The following is a 26078-nucleotide window of genomic DNA, read 5'->3' on the forward strand; positions in this document are numbered from 1 at the left end:
ACAACACTACTCTGACTAAAATGCATTTTTATTAGCTCGACTATTATGACATATATATAGTGGAGCTATCCTACTCACCCCGGCTTCGGCGTTCCCGTGAGCGTAGGAATGTTAAAGTTTGCGTACCATCTCAAATATTTCTCTTGATATATTGCTTTTATATTTTGCATACTTCTTAAGCAACATGAACCCAACCTATGAATAAGAGCGGACAACTTTATCAAGCATTTTGTAAGAATTATGGTCCTTTTTCACTTATAATATGCATATTATTGATAAATTTATGCTAAAGTTTGCATACCACCTCAAATATTTGTTATGTCCCTGAACATATTGCTTTCATCTTTTGGATACTTCTTTACCAACATGACTTCAATCTTTAAACAGGAGCAGACAACTGTAACAGGCATTTTGTAAGAATTATGGCTCTTTTTCCACTTAGAATATGCATACTATTGATAAATCTATGTTAAAGTTTGCGTACCACATCAAATATTTTCTATGTACATTGTAATAACTAATATTGCTTTTATTTTTTGCATACATCTTGAACAACATGACCACAATCTATAATCAAGAGCAGACAACTATATCAAGCATTTTGTAAGAACTATGTTCCCTTTTTATACGTAGAAAATTGAAACTTTTGTTAAGTTTTGTGTTTAGGTTCACTTTATTCCTAAAGTATCAAAGCTATTGTTTACATACTTGCAACACTCACTAACTATCGTAAGGGGACTGTGCATGCAAAGTTATGTAACTTTTAATGGCATTTTGACAGAATTATGGGCCCTTTTATACTTAGATAATTTAACATTTGGTTAAGTTTTTTGTTTTGGTCCATTTTACTCCTTAAGTATCATAGCTATTGCTTTCAGACTTGGAAAACTATCGTAAGGGGACTGTACAGGGCAAGTTGCATAACTCTGGTTGGCATTTAAACGGAATTATTGCCTTTTTTTGTCTTCGTAACTGAATATTTTGTTAAATTTTGTGTTTAGATCCACTTTACTTCTTAAGTATCAAGGCTATTGCTTTCAAACTTCAAATACTTTCTAATTATCATGAGGGTACTGTACCTGGCCAGTTAAATTTGACATTGACCTTTGAATGACCTTGACTCTCAATGTCAACTTAATAAATTTTAATTAAATTGCCATAACTTCTTTATTAAGGATCAGATTTGATTCATACTTTGACATAACAACACTTACCTGACATAACACAATGACTCCACCGAAACCATCCCCCACGCCCCACCCCGGAATCCCCCCCCCCCAAAAAAAAAACATTAATTTTTTTTATTTTTTTTTAAATTTTTGAAAGATCATCTAATAAATGACCACACACCCAAATTATACCCCCCTCTCTACCCCCACCCATCCCCCACACCCAAAAAGCTTTTTTCTTCTTTGAAACATAGTTAAAAAAAATCCACAAATATTTATTTACTTTATTTTGGATGGATTGTCCAACCATCCCACCCAAGCTATTGCTATCAAACTTAAAATAAAATCTTATTAGTTTGTTTTATGTCATTACAAATGTTAAAGAGATTGTAGAAAATATACCTGAACTCAGAATCGTCTATAAAGTACAACTTTTTTTAAACATAAGGGATCAATATGTTTCAATTATGGTCCTCTTCCACTTAGAATATGACTATATTACCTTGACCTTATTGAATATGAACAATTTCCCCATGATGGATTACGTTATACTGTCAAGCACTCAAATAGCCGAGCGTGCTGTCCTCTGACAGCTCTTGTTTGTGTAGAGGTCTATTAAAAACTGATAAAATTCCAGGATTTCTAGATTTTCCGGTTCCTACAGGACCCCATACAATCACACATCTGTACACATCTGAACAACAATAGGCTCTCTGGCCAGTTGGGCCCCCACATCCAAAAACAATTCCTGGGTGTAGGTGTCGAGCTCTTGGGTCAGGAATTTTGGGCAAAGCTCCTACCCCTAGGGTACAGCCAGTCTACCCATGGGACTCCAAACTTCCCTGCTTAGAGGCAAGACCACCTCATTTACAAGGTAGGTTGTTATGCAAACAGTATCGCAGTCATTCAAATAATTTTTGAAAGAATATGGATTAATATTAATGTCCCCACTATATGAGGTAAGGAGGGGTATGAAGATTTGCCCTCATCCGTGATTTTGTCTGTCCTTCCATCCTTTCGTCCATCTCTTTCCCTTGTGTGGCCGCCCTAGCTAAAAAAAGTATTGTGCAAGAGGGATTGAAACTTTGCATTTATTTAAAAAAGCATGTGAACTTGGGAACCTCCATATTTTGATTTGATATCTTTGACATAATTGAAGTGATGTATTTTGTCAGATTTTTTGCTACTAAAGGCCTGAAACTGTGGATGCATTTTGGATATCATGGTATCTTCTGTTCATCCTTTTGCGATGTATTTCTGTTTGTAAACGTTTTGTCAAGGGACATTTTCTCCTGAAGCTCATGAAAGAATTAAATGAAACCTCACAGGAATGTTCCTTGGGTGTTCATTTTTTTCTTTGTTTTTGAAACCCATAGCCAAGAGGTTTAATGTTTGGTGTGCAACAGTGTAAAGTGAGTCCTTTCAAAATATTACCAAATTATGTCTCTGGGGTCAACTGGAATAGCCCTAGGATTTCCCAGTTTGACATAAACATATTTAGGGACAAGAAATCTTTTTCTGCAACTTCAAAGCCCAAGTGTTTCATATTTGGTATGGAGCATACTCTAGAGGTCCTCTACAGTGTTTGTTTGATTAATGCCCCTGGCCCTAGTGGTCATTGACAGGTAAATCCTTCGAAAAAACATTTGGTTAAACCACAACACCTCTTGGTTTCATATTTGGTCCATGTAACTGATGCCATTTCCAAATGTATTGAATATATTTCTGGGATTTGTTAAGATCTTTCTATCCGTTCACAGGTGCCTTATCCTCACAAGTTCAGTCCCAGAGAAAAATGTAACCCAACTGCAACACAGGCAATACATCTCAACAGGTAAGTCCCAGTAATAGTTTGTTATCCCCCGCCATAGGGGGAGGTATATTGTATTGGCGTTGTCTGTCCATCCGTCTTTCCGTCCGTGATTCAGTCAATCTGGCACTTTTGTGTCTGGAGCTATATCTTGGAAGTGCTTTGGTGGATTTCATTGAAACTTGGTATGAGTATATATATGGATAAGAGGATGATTCACGCCAAATGGGCATTGTACACTATTTGTTAATAATGGAGTTATGACCCTTTGTATCTTGAAAAAATGCTTTATAATATAAGCTTAGAGCTTTATCTCCTTTAACACATGAGCCAGAGCCATGAAACTTGCCAAAGTTGTTGCCAATCATCTGGGGGTGCTTCACATTCAACACTTATAATCCTAGGGGCTAAGGTCAAGGTCACACATTATTTAGTCATTTCTCTACTAATTAGCAGAGTGTCAAATATAAGATCCAGGTTGCTAGGCTCGTGGTCAAAGTCACACACAAATATAAAAATCACACATTTTGATTAAATATGCTTTATTTAGTAAGGATTCTACCATACTAAATTGATTCACAAAATGGCCTGATGTAATTTTCTTCAAATATCAGGCAGTGCAAGACCTATGTGTTTGTGACCAAAGTCAAGGTCACACATCAAAGGTCACACATTTGTAGAAATATTTATTACTTAGCCATTATTTTACTATGCTCAGTGGATTCTGTAATTACATTTTATAATTCTTTTAAATCTTCTGCCTTGCTGTGTGTCGTATGTAAGATTCATGTCTAGGGTTAAGGCTCATGTCTAAGGTTAAGGTCAACGTCACACAATATACTATATGCAAGGGTCAAGGTTACACAAATGCTTCATGTAAGGTCCTATGCTAAACCCCTTTACTGACCAGCATTTTTTCCAGAATTATGTATACATCTTTGTACTTAGAAATTACAGGTTAGAGATTTTGTGCTCCAACAAGGGAGAGCATATAGTCGCTGACTTGTATGTCCTTCCTTCTGTCATAATTTTATCTGGAGGAGGATATTGTTTTGGCGTTGTCCATCAATCCTTTTATCTGGATAAGATTGTTTTGGCGTTGTCCGTCTATCCAGAAAACTTGTGTTTCCAGAAGCATATTGTGGAACTTCTTTTGTGCGTTTCAATGAAACTTGTTCGTACATAAATGCATTTCATTTATAAAAAAAATATATGCCTAAAATGTTATGTTGTAAGTTTTTGATTTTCCCAAATACTTATAATATGCACATGTTGGGCCCATCTTCATCAACCATTCTTAGTTTCTTGTACATTTACATTAATTACTCCCCCCCCCCCCTCCCCCGCACTTAAGGTGGAGGGATATTCAATTGGCATTGTCTGTCAGTCCATCCCTCTGTCACAATTTTGATATTGGCGGGGGATATAAATTCAACAAATTTGCTTGTTTCACCACTTTTGGATTGGGGCTGGGGCCCTTTGGATTTTGAAAAACTGTGTTGTTTTAAGTAAAATGGAGACATTGGTGTTGTGGTTGTTTTTGCTAACAATTGCTTTAATACTGAGGATAAAAGTGTGTTCAATATTATATTTGCTATGGTTCAACTTGTAGAGCTGATTAGGAAAATGAACTTAATATTGCAAAAAATTGTACATTTGTTTTGGAATCCTTCAAATGTTAATTATATTCAGTCATTTTGTAAAAATCTATATTTTGTTACATTTTAAAAGGGGCCGAATAACAGCCCCAAATAAATATATATATAAAAACTGAGGTAAGTCCCTGGCCATTGGAAAAGGGATCACTGTGGCACAGCTGTGACCACCATCCCTGAGGCCCATTCATAATAAGACTAGTTCTGGGAAAAGAGGTCTTAATGCACGTGCTGGTTTAAGTCTCGCCCCAGATTAGCTTGTGCAGTCTGTACAGGCTTATAATGGACTACACTTTACACTTTTGGGGAATTTTTTGTTTAAGGATGTCTCTTCTACATGAAAATCCTGTCGTGGCCGAAAGTTGTGTCCCTGAATAGCCTGTGCAGACTGGACGTGCATTAAGCCCAATATTCACAGAATGTGGCCCTTATAACTAAAAGACTTTGATGTAATCAAGCTGTAACAAATTGGTAAAATCCAAATGCAAACTCAGTTTTCTGCACTTCACTTAATTTACCATTATATCTTATTTCAATAAGTTTGAAACTATTGCATCTCATATAGAAATGTGAAAAAGATACAACAGTTTCACGCTAAACCCTAAAATTAAAATTGACCATCAAGAGAAACAACATACAAATTATCTATAGGCACCAAGCAAACTGACTTTTTATCTCTTTACAAAATCAAGTTCCATATAAAAGGTAATTATCGTAATAAAACTGCCATTTATATAGGAAGGGGTCACTTGTATTTTTGCCTTTGCATTAGATGGTAAGAATGTTTATCTGTACAATATCTAGGCTGATTTTGTATGGAGGTCACATGCATCTAAAAACTATGTAACTATGTCACCAGGTCAAATCTTTAGAAACCCTTGATGCCAATATAGAGGCCACATTTATGACTCAATCTTGATTAAACTTTGAGAGAATGCATATCTTGACAATGGCAAGTTGGAATAAGGGATTGTGCGTCCAAAAACTAGGTGACTAGTTATTATAGTAGAAAAATCTTGCTACTCTAAAGGCCACATTTATGAGTTGATTTGATGACACTTTGTCAAAATGTTTATCTTTTCATTTTAGGCTGAGTTTTAATTTATGTGACATGCATCCAAAACTAGTTAATCTTTTTAAATCCTTGTTTTCGCAGTAGAAGTCACATACATGTCTCAATCTTGATGAAACTTTTTCGAATGTTCATCTTGACAATATCTAAGCAAAGTTCAAAATTGAATTCCGATCTTGCACCAGGTCGAGTCTTCTACCAACGTTTAACTCAGGTAAGCGCTTTAGGGCCATCATGAACCTCTTGTTTCAATTAACAACTTTCAGAGGATTTTCAATGCAGAACCATTTAGACTGTTTTCTACTAAGGAACTTTGAGATTGTTTTAAAAGAAAATGTTAACATTTAAGGAATATAGAGTGTTTTGGTCAGTGAACTTGAAATACGCTTGGCATTTAATTTGAGACAAATATGCACGTTTTCTTTTCATTCATGTTTAAAGGTCCGTCAGTCTCTTGTGCAACAACCGAAGCTAAAGATGAAGCGCCACAGAGAGAAATAGAGGTCACAACAGTAAGACATGCAGATATTTGCTGCTTCAGTCTCAATAGCAACATCAGCAGCAGCAGCAGTAGCAAAAGCAGCAACAATACCCACAATTCAACAATTAACAGTGCCATTGCTGAGCTCTTTCAAATGTATGAGGCTTGGGAAAACGTATATCGAGACTCACCTTTGGTGAATGTCTCCTTTAATTGTTGACTGGATAATTACAATGGTGCTTTTCTCTAAAATAACGCATGTGCCTTAAGTGTCGTCCACACAGGCTTATCTGGGACGACACTTTCTGCTTTAATGGTATTTTTTTGTATTTAGGTAGTCTCTTCTTGCAAAAATCTGGTTTAGGCAGAGTGTTGTCAGTGATAAGCCTGTGCAAATTTCACAGGCTTATCGAAGTGGATACTTTTCACACATACATTTTACTACATTTTCACAGAGTCATAATAATGGAGTCATTTTTCTGAAGGTTAGTCATTCAGAGTGGTGCTTTGTCTGCATATAATGTTATAGGATTGTATTGTATCTGATTAAACCACGTCCATATTTCTCAAGGGAATTATAATGAAACATCAATTGTGTAAACCCCGTGGAGTATGGGTTGAGGGTAAGTTGACATTTTGTGACAAAGCTCTAACTTATCATTGGCCCAGTCATGACTCTCTTGCACAATGTTAATGTACTGTCTCTGTATCTCATCATACATGGGAATTCAGAGGCTGTGTAACTTATATTATAAATGACTATGCACCGCAGTCTATTGCACCGTCCGCTCTATATGGATTGTTTTAAATAAAACCTAATTGAGTTATTGAAAATATTTGTTAATTTCAATGTGAGAGCGTTATATAGCACAATATGTTAACACCACAGATGCATATGCATGATAACTATTGTATTAATGGCAAACATCAAAAAATGTATTTCTTAACATTTTGCCTCAAACACATTATGATGAACACATTATATTTGTTTCAAAATATATCTAAATAACATGTGTTTCAGGAAATATCTAAACATATTGATATATTTGACTTTGCTTTGATTTATATTTTCTATGATTTCTCTTCTCCTAATTAGGTCGAGGATCACCCTAAACCACTCGGTGCCAAGCAATGAAATTATCAGCTGCCACTTGACATGACCACTGTACACACCTGGGAGTCAGGTTTAAGGTCACATCAGCTTAAATGTTCACGGCAGTAAGAAAATGAAAGATCTTAAAGGGACTTGTTCACAGATTGTGTGGGTAAGTTGACAGACCTCATTGGCATTACTAAAAAAATGGCAACAATTTTAAATGAATAAACATATGACTACAACTTATACCAATATATTGCGGTACATAGTGTATAGTATCGCAATATGCTTTTACTGCCTTGAATACAAATATAAATTACCCAAGTTTGGAATCCAAATAGAGGCAGTTTTTTTAATTTTACGTCCTTAATTTTTATTATTTTAATTATTTTAGGTTATTCCATAAACTGTATTTTATTGGTTTTAATAATGTTTGTAAAAATATATTGAGAACTCGATGACCACTATATCTTAAAACAAAATGACTGCAGAACAGGTCTTAAACATTTTCCTTTAAATATGTCACTATCTTTCTCAGTAAACACAATGTCTGCAGAAAGAATAACCTCTTTCCCTTTAAAGAAATCTCAATATGTTTTTTACTGCAAACGGATTTATTGCAGAACTGGAATCTATCTTTGAACATTTTCCTGCAGTATATCCCTTCCCAAATAAGTGTGTAAAACTCGAGTTAAACACGAGTTTTATCCGTGTTAAACCAAGCGGTATTGGCAGTTGGTTTTTAGTGGGTTTTGGTATGTTGGTTTTTGTGAGTTTTGGTAAGTTGGTTTTTTCTGTGTTTAAAGTGGGTATTTTTACCAACTTGGTTAAAACTGAGTTAAACACAGAAAAAACTCACTTGTTACATAAATGTGGGCTTTGGTAAGTTGGTTTTTTGTGAGTTTTGGTAAGTTGGTTTTTTGTGAGTTTCGGTATGTTGGTTTTTTGCGAGTTTTGGTAAGTTGGTTTTTTCTGTGTTTAAAGTGGGTATTTTTACCAACTTGGTTAAAACTGAGTTAAACACAGAAAAAACTCACTTGTTACATAAATGTGGGCTTTGGTAAGTTGTTTTTTTGTGAGTTTTGGTATGTTGGTTTTTTGTGAGTTTCGGTATGTTGGTTTTTTGTGAGTTTTGGTATGTTGGTTTTTTCTGTGTTTAAAGTGGGTTTTTTTACCAACTTGGTTAAAACTGAGTTTTACACAGAAAAAACTCACAAAAACCAACATACCAAAACTCACAAAAAACCAACATACCAAAACCCACAAAAAAACCAACATACCAAAACTCACAAAAAACCAACTTAAACACACTTCTGTCTACAATAGTGTGTTTAAGTTGGTTTTTGTGAGTCTTTTGTTCGCTTAAGGGATCATAAAATTTTGCTTGTTTGACCTGTAACCTTTGTAAAAAAAATATTTACACCTTAATGGTAAAAAGGTTATTTGAGATAAAATCACAACAGATCATTACAAGCCCCATGTGATTATAAATAAAAGACACACACAATTTGCAAAAAAACAATGTTTATATTAAAAAAAACAAATAATGTGAACATTTTTACAGTGCATTTTAACAAAACCAGGAAAACATCTACCCAAGATACATTATCACAATATGCGAGCACATTTAACATAATAAATTAAAATAAATAACATTCTCCTCTTTGGGCTACCACAGGTAAAAATGGGAGGAAGGGTATGAACCATGATTATATACAGTTTCAGTTAGTGAGGGGTGATACAGAGGATAAAATTAATAATAATTGTTTTTAACTGTGTTGGTGGTACCGGATTTATAAAATGACAACATTAAGGAATCCTTCATCCTATCTTTTCCTGGAATAGCCCTTTACACATATTTACACCTATGAACAAATGAACATATTGCTCAGCACTAAACAGTTTATATATTCTCCCCGCAGTACATGACACGAAGCCTCCTCAAGGCCCATCTCATGTTCTCTTCCACTGTTGATATGGGCAGGGCAAACTTTTTGGAGATGACAACTGAAATGTATATGAACAATCAATGCAGGATTTTACTATACATTACAGTATTAAAAAAACATGTAGAAGTTTATTCCACCCAAATCAAGTCTGATCTGAATGACTTGATTTTGGTGGAATAAACTTTTACATCAATATCATCAGTTCAGATATCCCATTTTAACATCATCTACATTAGAAGGATTTCAAAAGAGGTTTTTGAATCAAGGAGGCAAATTACTGTTGCTTGAATTTTTTATATCGTTCAAAATTAGAGCTTGATCGTTAACTTTATACTGAGGTTATTTTTGTCTGCCTATGTGTTAAATTCTCAAAACTTTTATACACAAACACAATTTTTAGTAACTCTTAAATTTTAGCATTAGTATTAAATTAACGCAAGACAGATTATGTGCTGGAGTCAAATTTGAATCAATTGCATTATGTTTGTTTCAAAATGAATATGGAGGCAGTAGAACACCTATATATTTAAATCCTCTTTTTCCCTATAAAAAAGAATCATACCAACCATGGCGTAGTGTTCAGCAATCAGGAGACCCTCTCGAATCTCCCCCTTAGGGGAGGTTGAACAGCACTTCATAGAGCAGTCACCAGCTGATCAGGTCTGAAAACTATACTGTCATGGCCTTTGCGAGGTGCGTCTTGTGCATGATCTCATTTGAGATCAGGTCCTGAAAGATATTTTATAATGTAAGTGATAAATATTGCTGTTATGGTATATCTTGTTACTATAAATATTATTAATTTAAATCAAAATAAGTTTGTTTGCTTGTTGTTTTTGTTTGTTTATTTTTGGCAATTTAAATCCTGTGATCACATGTGACTTAACGCTTGTCATAAATAATTAAAAGAAATTACGTGTGGTAGAAAATACTGTTTGAAAATGTACCAAGATATGTGGTCTCATTTGGCTGTGTGGACTGGTCGGAAGTGTGATGCCTTTCAAATGCTAAAACCTGTATAGTTTTACCTCTCAACAAATCCAACTTTCTTTGGTCAGGGACAGGGCTCGGTTTTCCCACTCCTGATCTACTCAAGTTGGGCTGCTTGTGCAGGGTAAAATCTGGTGTCAAAATCCATACATCAGTTAGTCCCCCTTCTGCTGTCTTTTGGCAGGAATATTCTATCCAAAGAATCTTCCAATCAATGTAAATTTCACCTTGGGAGTCTAACCTTCAAATTTAAAATATAAAAGTTTTCATTGAATATGTGGGAAAGAAATCTGTTCATTAATGACCAGAAATAGGTATAAATAACATTTAAGATGACAATAATCATAAAATACAGCCATAATTATTCAAATGGTGTTGTTTTTCCTTATAATTGCATTACATTTATACTTATCCATTTACATTTCCCAGTGACAATACATAAATATGATAATGATCATAATTAATTCAATATAAAACTAAATAAAAAAGTGATGTAAAAATGAAAATACAAACCTAAAACAACTGTTCTTCAGTATTCCAAGATAACAGGCAGTTGATGAATTATGAGACCATATCACTTTAACCATCCACTTTGAATCTCCTTTGCAACAAACTTATTGTTGATTTACACATTGTAGTACATACACATTGTTTTCACCACACAATACTTCATGCTGAAAGTTATTCAAGACATTTTAAACTAGAATTATAAGTCTTAATGTTACTCAATTATACCTTAAAGCTCAAAGTCAGTTGATGAAAACCCCCTTTGTTTTCAAAACATAACTTCCTGTCTCCAGCCAATCAAAGTCGCTTGTTTTCAAATAGATGGTTGCTCAGCCAATCAAAAGTCTATCAACACCCCTTTGTTAGGCCTATAGATGGAGCACTGATACTGTGATAAGAATTAATGTTTATGATTTAATTGGGGGGGGGGGGGGGGGGAGGGCTAATCTCTTATGTGTGTCAGCCAATTACTAAATCTGAGAAATATCTACTGATTTCAACACCAACATATATGTATTTATTGAATAATACACAGCACCCTTAGCATATTATATTTAATTGTGAATATTTAAAAAAAACATGCTGAATGGTGTTAGCAAATAATATTAATAGTATAAATATTATTTATTTTTATTGCCTTTTAAATTGTATGTTAAAGGTCAATGTGGTAGGCATTAATTGTATTGGGGTTAAATATCAGTATAAGAAAGTTAAAATAGTTATTGTTTTTATGTTGAGGAGATATAATTGATGCTGGCAAGCCCACATAAGTTTCCATATATTAATCAACACTTTCACACTGAAACTAGTTTTATTTATTATAGAAACAGTGTCACTCTCCCCCTCAAAAAATGAATAAAAAAACACACTGTAAGTCTATTGAATTCTCCAAAGAACATGAATTAAATGGAAGTATTCACATTTTTATAGATGTGTGATTGTTCTTATAATATATTTAATATTTATGTATTGATTCAAAGTGAAAGACAAACAATTTCATATTCAGGTATAAAACTAAGTTTGAACATTTTAACATTTTTATAGTATCTGTGAACCTGTGATGTTCTGAAAGAGCAATTTTTATCCAATGTTTCCTTAAAATTATGGGGAGCCCATAAATGTACAAAAGGTGCAATGGCAAACAAGCTGTAAAAAAGCCCCTTTACAATTCACCTTGATAATATATGGCTATAAACATGAAACAAAGACCTAGTTGAAGAATTATTGTTTTATTGTTGAGTTATGTTAATAAACAAAAGACCAACTTATTGATAAGTGTGTTAAAGTGAGTCTTTTAGCCTTGTTGCGGCTTTCAAATTATTTATAAAAAGACCAACTTAAACTCGCTTTAACCCACTTCCGTTTATAAAAAGACCCACTTCTGTTGTAAAAGACTCGCTTATGAAACAAAAAGACACACTTAAACACACATAAACCAACTCATAAATAAAAAGACTCACTTTTGACACATAAAAAACCAACTTCTTACAGCAAAAAAACTCGCTTTAACACACATCTACTTTAAAAAAACCAACTTTAAACTCAGTTAAGCACAGTTTAGCTCACATAAAACTCGCTTTTATTAGCAAAAACCAACTTCCGCTCAGAAAAACTTAGAAAAAACACAGTTTTATGTTGGTTTAAGTGTGTTTTGGTATGAAAGTGGGTTAACTTTTTGCAAGGGATTCTCCGTCATTTGCAGTTAACAAGATGACTGAACAACATGGCATCAATGGCAGGGAAGAAGTGATCAGGGGGGGGTAATCACGTGCAAGTCAAGATGGCGACGTCCATGCCAAGACTGGTATGGTTCGCTGTTTTATAGCCTTTACTAGTTTTATTAATTTTTAAATGCCGCTTTATTTCCAGCCATAACAGTAAGAAAGTGATTAGTATTTGTTTTGTATTAATATACGCTTATATCTCGACTTGACTCGCCACGTATTTTCTTAGCGGGAGCTGTAATTTTGTGATCCCGCTAAGAAATTTTGTTGTGAGTAAAGTAGAGATATAGAGCGAATATTAATACGAAATAGACACTAATAAATCTGCATCATAACTATTAGGTGATAACCACCTCTGAGTGATTGTCCCCAACTTATGTAAATCAACTTTTTCAAAATGTGTTGTATTTGGTGAATCATCAAATATATATACCACTTTTGTTAGAATAAGTTTATTAATTGTTTTTTATATAAAAACTCTTCAAAAAAATTGGTCATTACCAACAAACAAAAAATTAAACTAATTTATAATATTTGGCGTCATTGCATTGACTGTATGTTAAGTTTTAAGAGGCTTTCCAACTCTGGAACTTTGTGGACACAAGGCTTTAGTTAAGCCTCTTTATTTTACCTTGTTTATATGAAAGTTTATGGCTTATTAAGAAAATCACAAGTGTGGCCGGGTTGAACCAGTACTTGGGAGTCTTGGAAAAAAAAGTCCAAATCATGCTAGTATTGTCTCGTTTGACACATGATTGACTTTATTTCCAGAAAACCCTGATTGCAAAGCGTAGAGTCTGCTCCGAAAGCATTCGCACACAAGGCACAAACATCAGCTGCAATAATCGTCTCGATATTCTGTCATCGCCATGGTGCACGACCCTCAGTCTATGAACATAGGGAACCTTGGGTGAGTTTTCAAGTCCTGTGCATGCTTTTTGCATGGCACCAATTTAAGAGATGGGTGGTTGAATGTAGATTTAACGTAGTCCGTCCATACGTCTTTCGCTTCAGCTAACGGATTTGTTTGTCTACTGAAACTATTGCGTCTTATGTGATGAAATCAAACATATGTTCCATCATATGAACTTACCTTCCTGTGTAACTTTGTTCACTTTCTTTGACGTAAGTGGAGTTTTGTGACAAAAGAAAAATGTGGGTGCGTCCGTGACCATGGTGACCAACTCTTGTTTCCTACTTCACAAAAGAGATATGAGTTTTCTCATAAAAACTCTTGCCCCAATGCACGTGTTTTGGGCCATCAGCTTATTGTCATTAATAATTAGGTACTATTTTTCCAATGGAAAGAATTATCTGTATCAAATCCCATCCAATAGTAATTGTATATAAAGAGGTTATACTTCACCTATAATATGTATAGTCGATTATTATTTTATCAATAGTCTCAGGACCATTATTTCCTCTCTGGATTCAAATCAGATAAGTTTTAACACCCTACGGCAGGCAGTGCTTGTTAATTTTTTTCATCTTTATCAAAAATATAATGAAAAACTGACTTTTCATTAATGTGTCTTCTTTTTTTCAGACACCCATGGACGAAAGAAAACTGGCCAATCAGAATTACAGCCTGTTGCAGCAGTGGTTACCGTATTTACCCCAGTCAAACCTATGAAGCTCAGAGATATATACTGTTTAAGATGTGCTAGTCTACATACCTCCTGGTATGTTCAGCACTTACTCTCACAGGTTTCAACTTTGAATTTTGTGACGGATGGAAAATAAATGAACTTGTTCAGATCGAAATGGCAGAATGACATATCACAACAAGTCGAGTGGAAAGCCAAAAAGTCATGTCAACAGCCACATTTCTTATGTGACCAGCCAAGTTGTATTCAAAGGACAACACAAGTATATGTTTTATGGGAAATATGATGCTCTCAGTCATTTTATGTTGAAAATTTTGGTAAAATATAGTATGTAAAAATTATTATCGTAAGCACACATATTACACGTCTATCCAATGTCTTTGTCTGTATTATGAAATTTTCACTACAGATTTTGATCCTGATAATGCTACAATTTTATTTTAATATTGTCAAAGCTGTTTTAATGATGCTGGTAACTGTAATGAAACATGTTCATGTTTTCTGTTTTTTACCAGTAATATAGATGTGCTACTTAAAAAAATTCTTCAGAAAGGCTGAGAGTTATGAAATATCGGTATTGTCTGTCTATCAATCTTTCTGAAACAATATAAGTCGATTGGCTCACCCGGGGGTCAGTATTCGATCAAGAATCTTGTTAAGTAGCATAATATTTCATGGGAATACATGTATAAATAAATTCTGGGAAAAATCATTTAATCTACCTAACATTATTGATTCTGTATTTACTACCAGTACTTGGTTGATGTCAATGGCTGCAGTTTGTTAAATGATTAGAGTATGACTCTTGTGTTATTGGGAAAGCTTTTTATGTAAATGAGAATTAAACAAATATGAAAGTATTTTATGAAAAATGGCAAAAGTTATGATTGTTAAATTGTGTTGTTATATCATAGACTTACATGCTGGTAAGTTTTAAAGTTTGTTTTTTGACATAACAGTTTATTATGCCATATATTTGTATATGCGCATTGAGACAACCCTCTTAAATCAGTGAGTACACCTGTATCTTAACCAAGATTTCTGATCACTGAATATAGGTATATTTTGCCATGTATACTGCGAAACAATTGTATGTTCAGTATAAACTGTTTATTTAATGTTGCCATTTTTATAAGATGACTCACTGTTTACATTTATTTGTACAAACAATTGTTCTGAAACAACATTTCTTGTGTAAATGCTCATATACGTATTAAACTGTTTAAATAATGCAGCATGACATATTTTGAAGAGAAAAAGATAGTTAAGGCAATATAAACACCTTGTTATATGCAATGTTTTTCATTGAATGAATTTTAGCAACTATTTAAAATGTATTTTTTTTTACATAAACTAAAGAAAAAATAATACCTTGAAATTTGAAATCAGTCAATTAAAATTAAGGGAGAGTGATGTCATATGCTAACAATTGCCAAGAATTGCAATGGCCTCTATTGGCAATATTAGCGAGTACTATTATTTGCAAAAGATATCTATTTTGTTAGATAATAACTGTGTTTTACAACTCGACATAACAAGTAAATACATTTCTAATTGTTTTGCACTATATACTCGGCTATAGGTGAATGTCTAAAAGGATTTTGTGGAATAAACACTTTAGAAAATATATGCTTGTTTCAGGAAGTAATAGTTTAGGTAAAATGTGATACTTATTGTTACATAAACACCAAGTGTAATAACAAAATGCATCAGTAATGACATTATTTGAAAAATTACATTTGCATGATCACACAATGTGTAAAGTTGTGTAAATGTGACGTTTATGAATTGTGTATATTTCAACAATAATATTATACTTGTATTTAAAGTACTTGATAAGTATTGACGTAGATCTATTGCTATTAGAGAATTGTATCATTTAACTAGTTTTGTTACAGTTTGTGTAACGTTGACCAGTCCACATAGCTGTCAGTGGAGTGAATTCACTGGGGTTCAATTTCCGTAATTCTCCTAGTTTAAAACTTCAGCATACACGTATGTCTTAAATCCAGATTTCCCTAAAATTGTGGTTGTTTATATTGAACTTTTATTGAATGCATGTGACATGTTTGTTCTTTTGTTGAACGACTGAAAATAACTTTATATGTATAAATTGTGTGTCATGTTTAGATATTGTCATGTTTAGATAAATCAAATTGATAAATAGAAAACAAAATAAAAAATTTGCAATAATTTGTATGCATGCTTAGCCCCCAAAAATGTTATCATACAAGCTTATTGGTATTGGACTATGTTTGTACTTTTAAGATGAAATGTTTCAATCATGTGTGATTTTTATCATTTACGTTAAATAAACATTTTCCATTAGTAGATATAGGGTGTATAAACTCTTATGTAGACTTCTTTTTAATTGCTTTTGTAAATATCTTCAATATTTGACATTACTGTTAAGTTTTTTTTTAGCTCACCTGTTTTCGGAAAAAAAAAACGAGGTATTGTCATAGCCAGCTCGTTGTGTCGTCCGACGTCCGCGTCGTGCTAAAACCTTTAAATTTTGCTCTAAAATCAAAGTGCTTCCACCTAAAACTTTGAAACTTCATATGTAGATGCACATTGATGAGTTCTACACGCCACACCTATTTTGGGGTCACTAGGTCAAAGGTCAAGGTTGCGGTGACCTCTTAAAAAAACAAATTTGTACAAGCTTTCATTCATTCAAAACTGCACCCGCAGCCGAGCGTGGCACCCATTATGGGGTGCTCTTGTTATAGTAAACATGTACATGTTTCTCTAAACTGTAAACGGGTGTCTGTTTAAGTTATTGTGATTTGTTAATTTTGTATTGCTAATTAAATGAAATATTGTGTATAGTCTCGCATTGTTGTTGTTATAAGACAAAGCACATTCCATTACTCATGTTTATTTTCATGTTTATTTTCGTCCACTATTTCTATAACCAGTGTTTTGTCTGTAGAAGTTACAATATACTTAATATTGCAGTTGTGCAATGCAGTATGCTTTACTTTCTAAATAAATCAACACCATTTATTGCTTGACATAATTTCATGTATGGGCACTTACCATGACTTTAGGGTGGAATATTCATCTGAAAATTTGGTAGAAAAAGCATTGTTGTGTACTACAGATTCGTTTTAATGTTGGACACTTTATAATGAGACCTTAACCGTTGGTAGCATTTCTTTAAATGGAGAGTAGCTGGTTAAATGATGGATGTAAAAAACTGAACTTTTATTGCATCAAGTATTTTCTCAAATATCACATGACCTATATTTTTGGGCGTAGCTGCTTAACCACTCTGGATCAGCAGACGATTGATCGCTTGAATCTGCCTATGGTCTAATGGTCGCCCTTTTTAACTATTTTCAATATGGCTGCATATTTATAAAAGTCAGAGAAAATGTTTAAATCCCTAAGATGCTTGGGGAAAAAAACAGTGGAAATATAGTATGTAGAACGTTTCCACAGTGTAAAAGTGTTATTTTCAACTGTGTTCAAAGCAATTGAACTGGTATTGGAATTGTTAGTGAAAATGGAATTTAGAAATATATTATCATTCCTAATCGTGTCGAATTATCATCAGCATCATTTTTGAAGAACGCAATATTCAAAACAATTAAAAAAAAATTCATAGTTATGGTGCTTTTGAAATAGTTAACTGACCTTCAGGATTGGAAAGATTCTTACATACAGGTAAAATAAATAATTGAATCTGTACAGAATGTTTATTTCAACAAATACCGGTAGTTATTAATTTTAGATAACTTGCACTGAAAGGCTGAAGCTTACTAAAACACTCAATCCTGTTTCCTCGGTAGAACCAATACTTGTTCCGTGTATAACAGGATCATGCTTATTTGGCCTTAAACCTGGGTCAATTTTGGCTCCAGGATTATTAGCCCCAAGTCAACAATGCTTGTGTAACCCAGCCAGAAAAATCCCCGACCACCATGGGAATCGAACCCAGGACCTCCCGGTTCCAAATCAGGCAGAAACTACTGTGTCGCTTTAAAAGCTAGCTCATATAGCAAGGCAGTATAAGTTCTCCTTATACCGAACCCTTCTACATACACCTCCTCCAAGTGTGAAATTTTTCCAGGAATTTCCTATTGCCATGACATCTGTGGGACGTCTGACACACATGGTGTTTTTGAGCTCACCTGGCGGGGCAGTATTCCTTATATGGCTATAGAGAAACCTTGTGAACACTCTTAAAGTCACAATCTTTGCCCAATAATCATGAAACTTGGTCAAAACATTGGTTTCATTGATATCTCAGACAGGTTCGAAAATGGTCCAGATTGGTGAAAAAACACGACCGCCAGGGGGCGGGGCAGTTTTCTCTATATGTTTACAGTGAAAACATATGAACACTCTAGAAGTCACATTTTTGGTCCAATCTTCCTGAAATTTGGTCAGAACATGTGTTTTCTGGATACGACGGTTGGGTTTGAAATGGTTGCTTAAAAAACATGGTCACCATGATATGGCTATATATGGCTATATATGGCTTTAGTAAAACTTTGTTAACACTCTAGAGGCCACATTTATTGTTCAATCTTCATGAAATTTGGTCAGAAGATTTGTCTCAATGATATCTTGGATGAGTTTGAAAATGGTTACGTTTGCTTGCAAAACATGGCTTCCAAGGGGCAGGGCATTTTTCCTTATATAGCTATATGTTTTTTGTTGGGCGCCAATGTAACCCAGCCAGAAAAATCCCCAACCAATCCTTGTGGTTTGAACAAGGGATTGCCAGGTTCCAAATCAGGCAGACATTATACCACGCTGCCATAAAAGCTAGCTTATATAGCAAGGCAGTATAAGTTCTCCTTACACCAAACCCTGCTACTCTCACATGGTCCTATCTTTACTGATGCATATTCTTTAAAGGTGATTTAGCGAACTCTAACTCAGTGCCAGAAGGGATCAAACAGGGACCATTTTATAGGTAGATGGACACCATATTCAATATGCCAGCAAAACCTTTTGTATAGGTAATCAATAAGTATAATAGTTGATGATTCTGTCCAAAAACTTTGTTTCTTACTTACTAAAACAATGTGAAACTCCTTTTCTTGCTATTTTTCTCTGCATAAAACATGATATATCTACATGCGCATCCAAACAAACACATCAGTTAAACTGTCACTTAATTTACTTAATTACAGTAACTATGTTGCATTTTTATCTTTTCACCACTTAAAGGTCTAAAAAATATCATTTCACATTGTTAAGGTAAATTATAGGCTTAAATTGTAATATGACACCACTCATGTAATATGGTTTATAAACGTTATGGCAAGATGATTTATGCCTAATATGGTCTACTTGTGATAGGCATTATGCATTTTGTATTGCTGTACTTCAAAACTATAGCTTCCTATACAGTTCAATACAATGTTCAAATATTGAACTGCACTGTGCGAAGTCAGAATAAGATATCAATCTTGGAATAATCTGTTCAATAATGTATAATATGCTATTTTAATTTTTAAGTGTAATAGACACGTGCATATAAAACCTATGCTACATCAAAATGTAATCTTTAATATGATTTTTTAATAGTCAAAAAAATGAAACCGTGTCTATGCTTGCATGAACACAGTTTATAAATTCAGTCGAATGATAAAATATGCCATTACAAATACTATTAATTAAAAAGTCATGGAAAATAGCTTGTTGTACTTCTTGTAATAATAGAATGACTATTACAATAATACATTCTGTATAGGAAATTAACAGTTTTGTCTGAGAAAATCAACAAAATGATGCCCATTCAAAATTTGATCTATTAATTCAATTTTTCATAAATTATAGTTCACAAATATACAATTACTTCAAATCCTTTCACAAAAAACTGAAAAAATGCACAATTTGTTTTTGTTATTGATTCTTTATTAATTTATACATTTATCCTCATAATCTTGTTGCATCTTCAATTGAAATGTACAAATGTAAATCTCTGTTTAAACACTATTAATATAAATATTTAGGCTGACTCAGTAAAATAGTAATCCATGATTTATAAAGTACTTACAGACAAGCAATTAGCTTATACAGATATATAGATGTCTACGTCTCTAGCTAATGTGATGTAAATTTGGTTCCAATAGAAAAAACTCAAATCAGACCATAGATCTATCAGTAAACTTAATTTGATTGACCATTAATAAAAATATATTATGATATATGATTATATACTTGTAAAACTAGTAATAAACATATGTATGTTTCTACTGCATAATTTAGGATTTTTTATTTTAAGACACAGTATACTGAGAAGCTTAAACAGTATCAAATTGTAACAGTCAATATTGAAAATATCAACCGTTGTATTATTTTCTTTGTAAGCCAATGTCATATTTGATATACAATGTATTTTGAACTGGAAGTGTTATTTATATTAACTGATAACATTTCTTGGTCAGCCAGAATTGTCAAATCCAGTGGTCTTTTTCTTGGTCAGCCAGAATTGTCAAATCCAGTGGTCTTTTTACACTGTAGTTTTCTCTCTGAATGGGTTTGTGCTGAGAATGAGCCACACAAAGTATAATTGGGGAGATGAGCAGAGGTGTAGCGAGGGAAGGGCAGGGGATGGGGGCAATTAGCCCCAGACGCCATCATGAGAGGGCGCCCGAAGAGGATTCATTGTATTTGTGTTTGACTTCCACCAGTCTTCCAGATAGAGCGAATGGGGACCAGACAATGAAGAACCAGTTCTGAGCTTACCGGTGGCCTCTTTCTGGAAATACGACAGCGATGCACGCGTTCTGAGACAAAGCCAGACAAAGACGCGCATTTTAGAGAGGTGCTTTTTCTTAGTTTTCTAAAGCAATTGTGAAACATTATCTGGGCCCACGCGTAAGAAGAACATTTGTGAGTAAGGCTCACTTGAATGAAAGCATTGCCGAAGTGTATTGTTCATGCAAAGATAGCAGATTCTAGCCACAAAAACATACAGTTCTTTAGTATTTCTACCATCATTAGTCATCGAGGGAAATACTGATCCGAAGTTAAATAACAATTCAAACAGGCGTGATGAAGTGACGTATTGAAACAAAAATTTAAAAAAAAGAGCATTGCCGAATTGTATTGTGCATGATTGAATCATGTAAAGTTAGCAAATTCTAGCCACAAAACATACAGTTCTTTAGTATTTCTACCATCATAAGTCATCGAGTGGAATACTGATCCGAAGGTAAATAACAATTCAACCAGGCGTGACAAAGTGACGTATTGAAACGAAAATTTATGACCTTGACCTTGAATTTAGAGGATGACCTTTCACAGACGAGCACGGGAATAGATAGCGACACATTGTTTAGTCAAGGGTTATAATGCTTTTATACGGTGAAATGAACATTACGCAAATAGTGTTTTTTGTTTCCACTAGTTACCAACCAAACTAGTCCACCAAACTTAATTGTAGGTGCCGGTACTTGGTATTCCAGATTAAACCGCTGTATTTTTTCAATAAAGGTTTTCATATAAAGAAATAATGTAACAAAATGATTTAAAACATCTCTGTCATTGAACAATTTTATTGAAGTCGGGACAAAAATTCCTTAAAAATAACAAAACAAAAGCCGACCTACGTACACAAATTGTTAAACGATTTTAGCCCGGGGGGGGGGGGGGGGGGGGGGGGTAACTACCCAGATTTTAAGGTAGAGGTGTCTCACTGAGACTTCCGAAATGTGACCCATTTTTGTACAAGATGTCTGAAAAAGCAGACCCATTTGTATACAATACCTTTGAAAAAGCGGACCCATTTCAATACAAGAAAAGCGAAGTACTGGCTAACAGAACATCTAGGCCAAAGTTTCACTAAAAGGCAAATTCCAGTTTTTTTCCGAAAATGTTGGGAAGATGTCACAAAGATTGAGAACGTGATCCATTGGTTCAAACGTTGTTGACTGTTCCCGTTAAGTCCAGGAAATGTTGACCAGTCAAAACTGCATCCATCTGAGGTACATTCTCTCGCCACTGCCCATTCCATTAGCGACACCGTTGCCACTAGTAAATCAGCGATCACCGAACGCGGCGATTGCGACTCAAACGCAGCTATAGCCTCCCCAATCGTTACTTCAGAGAAAACCAATGGAAGCGATACAGACGGCGTGGCGAAGTCCTGCGCCCCGAAGCTTATCGACCAACCTGGGCGATCTGTACAGCCTAATAGTGAGGCCGTCTTACCGTCAACCAGCAAACTGCATTCTTCGACAGGAAATGAAAATATGCACACAATCCCGTCCGTCAAAATTGTACAAACCGATAAAAACAGTCAAGTTTCTGCATCTTTCTCGCTACTGAAATTTACTGTTTTATACCCATTTATATACAATAATGAAATTTATCATATCCATTTTGATACTGATACTTTCAAATCTATATGCATTTATATACAAGCAAATTTCGTTATGCATTAATATACAAGCAAATTTCTGATTTCAATACCCATATCTATACTTAAATGCTCAAAACCATACCCATATCTATGATTGTAGTCGAAAAACACACCCCATATTTTCCTACATACCCGTATATAGGAAGTTAACCGCCCCCACCCCCACACCCAGGGATCTTAGTATTAACGAACATAATATAAAAGTGTTGCCTTAGAGTGTATGATAGCGGGAACCAGTAAAAACTATATTCGATCGATGTTGCAGCGCTTCATAATTTTCAGGTTTTTAAATCGTCAAAAGATGCCTATACTGGATATTTAAGAGCATGGTAAATGATCAGTATGACTGTTTTCTGACAAATATCATAACTACAACGAAAATGAAACACTTGTTTTTTAATTTTGTCAATTTTCCAGAACGTGAAAATGTCCATTTAAGAAAGTATGTTTTGTAAAGAATAAGTAGATAGGTGGTTTAGGTTCAGTCTATTGAACGTATTATATAAAGAAGAGATCGGCGATTTAATGCGGCCGTATTTTGTAAGAATGTGCTCAATCTTCAAGTGAAGAATCCATGTGTGTGTTTTATGTGTGATATTATTTCCTCTATTTAAGCCTACGGGTTAAGTAGCTCACATATTGCCGTAATAAAGTGGCGATGTTTTCGCATTTACATTGAAAGATAACGTAATTTCTTTGATTTAGCAAATTGTTTTGGCAATGATATTGAATGCAAAGAACTGTTCAACCAGATTGAGGACTGAACAATGTAACTTACTACGAGAGGTAATATGCCTTACCATCGACACCTTTGAAACGTTTTTCTTTCATTGAGTCGTATGGTAATGTTGTCTTTCCAATTTGCGCATTGCGCTGCAAATTATTTTAACCATTTCAGTATCAATAGCCAGTTGTGAGCGTTACTTTGGCAAACTTAAGCCAATTCTCTCATATCTCAGGGCATCGGTGGGACAGATCGCCTCTGTGATATTGCACTTAAACTAAGGAAACAGTTGAACAATAGATTTTGATGCTATCATTGCCAAATTTGAGGGCATGGGGCCGAAAAAAATCAATTAAGTATGATGAATTTTATTAATGGGCGCATTGGGTGGCTGTTGAAAAAAAGACTTAATATCATCATTGTTGTCGTTGTAAAAGTATACATTTAGTTTTCTCCAAATTATCTTCATATCGTGTCGCTTGTGTTCGCCTTTTGTCCATCGTGCGTCGTCCGTTGTGCGTCGTAAACCTTTGCCTTGTTTGGTGATAGTGTTATTATGTTATCGACTATTGTGCTCTTATTTTTCAATGGCACCGCATGCTGTATTCCAATGATTCACGAGGAGATGGGTGGTGCGCACAATTTATAGATTGTACACGGGCGCCGAATACTGTCGCTACGCCTCTGGAGATGAGGTGTCAGTCTTTCATAATCTAGTATACCTGTTAAAAGTGAATTTGCATTTAATACTCCGGGGAAGGTAGTTATCAGCCATGCATGTAGGGGGGTACACAATTAAAATTGTATGCTTTTGGCTTATTTAGTACTGCATATGTACAGCGGTATAAATAGTTAAGGACCACGAAAGGACGAGAACATAGAATTATAGTCTGTATTGCATAGATAGTTTATCTTCTGAAATCGTTTCGCTTCCTTAAACTGAACAAATATTTAGTGTTTACATCGCAAAACGCAATGTATCCAGTTTCACTTTCGGTTTGGTTGGTTTGTAAACACCGTAAATTCATTTTCAAAAGTGGACAATATCGTTTTAAAATAAAGTTAGAAATGTAAATCATATGGACAACACACATGAACATAGATAGTGCTCTTTATATCAAAGTAGAAAGTTTGGCTCTAGTTCAACGCGCGTCGTACACAGCCTTATAACAATAGACTGATAACCTTTTGTATAGTAAAGTAGTAATACAAGCCAAAATTTACAAAAGTAACAAAAGCTGTATAGCGACAATTATTATTAACAGGCACATAGCTTTATATGCACTGTATAGAGACAACTATTGTAACCACACACGTAGCTCTATATGCACTGTATACATAGCGACAACTATTGCAACCACGTTCGTAGCTCTATATGTTCTGTATACATAGCGACAACTATTTCAACCACGTACGTTGCTCTATATGTTCTGTACCGGTATATCGACAACTATTGTAACTACGCACGTACCTCTTTATGCTCTGTATACATAGCGACAACTATTTCAACCACGTACGTAGCTCTATATGCTCTGTATATCGACAACTATTTTAACCACGCACGTAGCGTTATATGCTCTGTATAGTGACAACTATTGTTACCAAACACGAAGCTCTATATGCTCTGTCTTGTGACAACTAGTGTAACCACGCACGTAGCTTTATATGCTCTGTATAGCGACAACTATTGTTACCAAACACGAAGCTCTATATGCTCTGTCTTGTGACAACTAGTGTAACCACGCACGTAGCTTTATATGCTCTGTATAGCGACATGGTTACTAGGCTAACCACGCACGTAGCGTTATATGCTCTGTATAGTGACAACTACTGTAACCACGCACGTAGTTCTATATGTTTTGTATAGCCACAATTAGTGTAACCACGCAAGTAGCTCTATATGCTCTGTATAGTGACAACTAGTGTAACCACGCACGCAGCTCTATATGCTCTGCATAGCGACACTTAGTGTAACCACGCGCGTAGCTAACCCTATGCTCTGCATAGCGACACTTAGTGTAACCACGCGCGTAGCTAACCCTATGCTCTGCATAGCGACACTTAGTGTAACCACGCACGTAGCTAACCCTATGCTCTGTATAGTGGCAACTAGTGTAACCACGCACGTAGCTAACCCTATGCTCTGTATAGCGACACTTAGTGTAACCACGCACGTAGCTAACCCTATGCTCTGTATAGCGACACTTAGTGTAACCAAGCACGTAGCTAACCCGATGCTCTGTATAGCGACACTTAGTGTAACCACGCACGTAGCTAACCCTATGCTCTGTATAGCGACACTTAGTGTAACCACGCGAGTAGCTCTATATGCTCTGTATAGCGACAATTAGTGTAATTAAACTTGTAGCTCCGGACGCTCTTAATAGTGACAACTATGGTAACCACGCACGCTGCCTCTATATGCTCTGTATATTGACAACTATTGTAACCACACACGTAGCTCTATATGCTCTGTATAGTGACAACTATTGTAACCACACACGTAGTTCTATATGCTCTGTATAGTGACAACTATTGTAACCACACACGTAGCTCTATATGCTCTGTATAGTGACAACTATTGTAACCACACACGTAGCTCTATATGCTCTGTATAGTGACAACTATTGTAACCACGCACGTAGCTCTATATGCTCTGTATAGTGACAACTATGGTAACCACGCACGTAGCTCTATATGCTATCTATAGTGACAACTATTGTAACCACGCACGTAGCTCTATATGCTCTGTATAGTGACAACTATTTTAACCACGCACGTACCTCTATATGTTCTGTATAGTGACAACTATTGTTTCCACGTACGTAGCTCTATATGCTCTGAATAGTGACAACTATTTTAACCACGCACGTACCTCTATATGTTCTGTATAGTGACAACTAAG

General features: G+C 34.9%; 2 protein-coding genes and 1 long non-coding RNA gene across 8 annotated transcripts in view; 2 read left to right on the plus strand and 1 right to left on the minus strand.

Annotated features, from left to right (window-relative positions):
- Window positions 1-26078, plus strand: part of LOC127871207 (uncharacterized) — a 617936-nt gene that overhangs the window by 21378 nt on the left and 570480 nt on the right. The gene's annotated exons all lie outside the window — the stretch shown is intronic.
- LOC127871213 (uncharacterized) lies at window positions 1409-16894 on the plus strand. 2 transcript variants are annotated; one of them, XR_008045219.1, is made up of 7 exons: window positions 1409-2043; window positions 2930-3003; window positions 6148-6343; window positions 7284-7452; window positions 12432-12533; window positions 13225-13363; window positions 14000-16894. XR_008045219.1 is itself a non-coding variant. In XM_052413961.1 (4 exons), exons 1-4 carry the CDS (start codon window positions 1994-1996, stop codon window positions 7345-7347), a joined length of 384 nt encoding a protein of 127 aa, XP_052269921.1. In that variant the 5' UTR covers window positions 1409-1993; the 3' UTR covers window positions 7348-7915. The 2 variants fall into 2 exon arrangements, 1 of the variants encoding a protein (XP_052269921.1); XM_052413961.1 differs by lacking the exons at window positions 12432-12533; window positions 13225-13363; window positions 14000-16894 and having other exon boundaries at window positions 7284-7915.
- On the minus strand, window positions 8858-11075 carry LOC127871214 (uncharacterized). Of its 2 annotated transcripts, none has more exons than XR_008045220.1 (4): window positions 10736-11075; window positions 10261-10463; window positions 9795-9961; window positions 8858-9290 (listed from the first exon to the last, which is right to left on the minus strand). It is a non-coding gene; the product is annotated as an uncharacterized LOC127871214 (long non-coding RNA). The 2 variants fall into 2 exon arrangements; XR_008045221.1 differs by having other exon boundaries at window positions 9799-9961; window positions 10736-11073.

The sequence above is a fragment of the Dreissena polymorpha genome, chromosome 3, assembly GCF_020536995.1.
Source record: "Dreissena polymorpha isolate Duluth1 chromosome 3, UMN_Dpol_1.0, whole genome shotgun sequence".
Classification (NCBI taxonomy): domain Eukaryota; kingdom Metazoa; phylum Mollusca; class Bivalvia; order Myida; family Dreissenidae; genus Dreissena; species Dreissena polymorpha.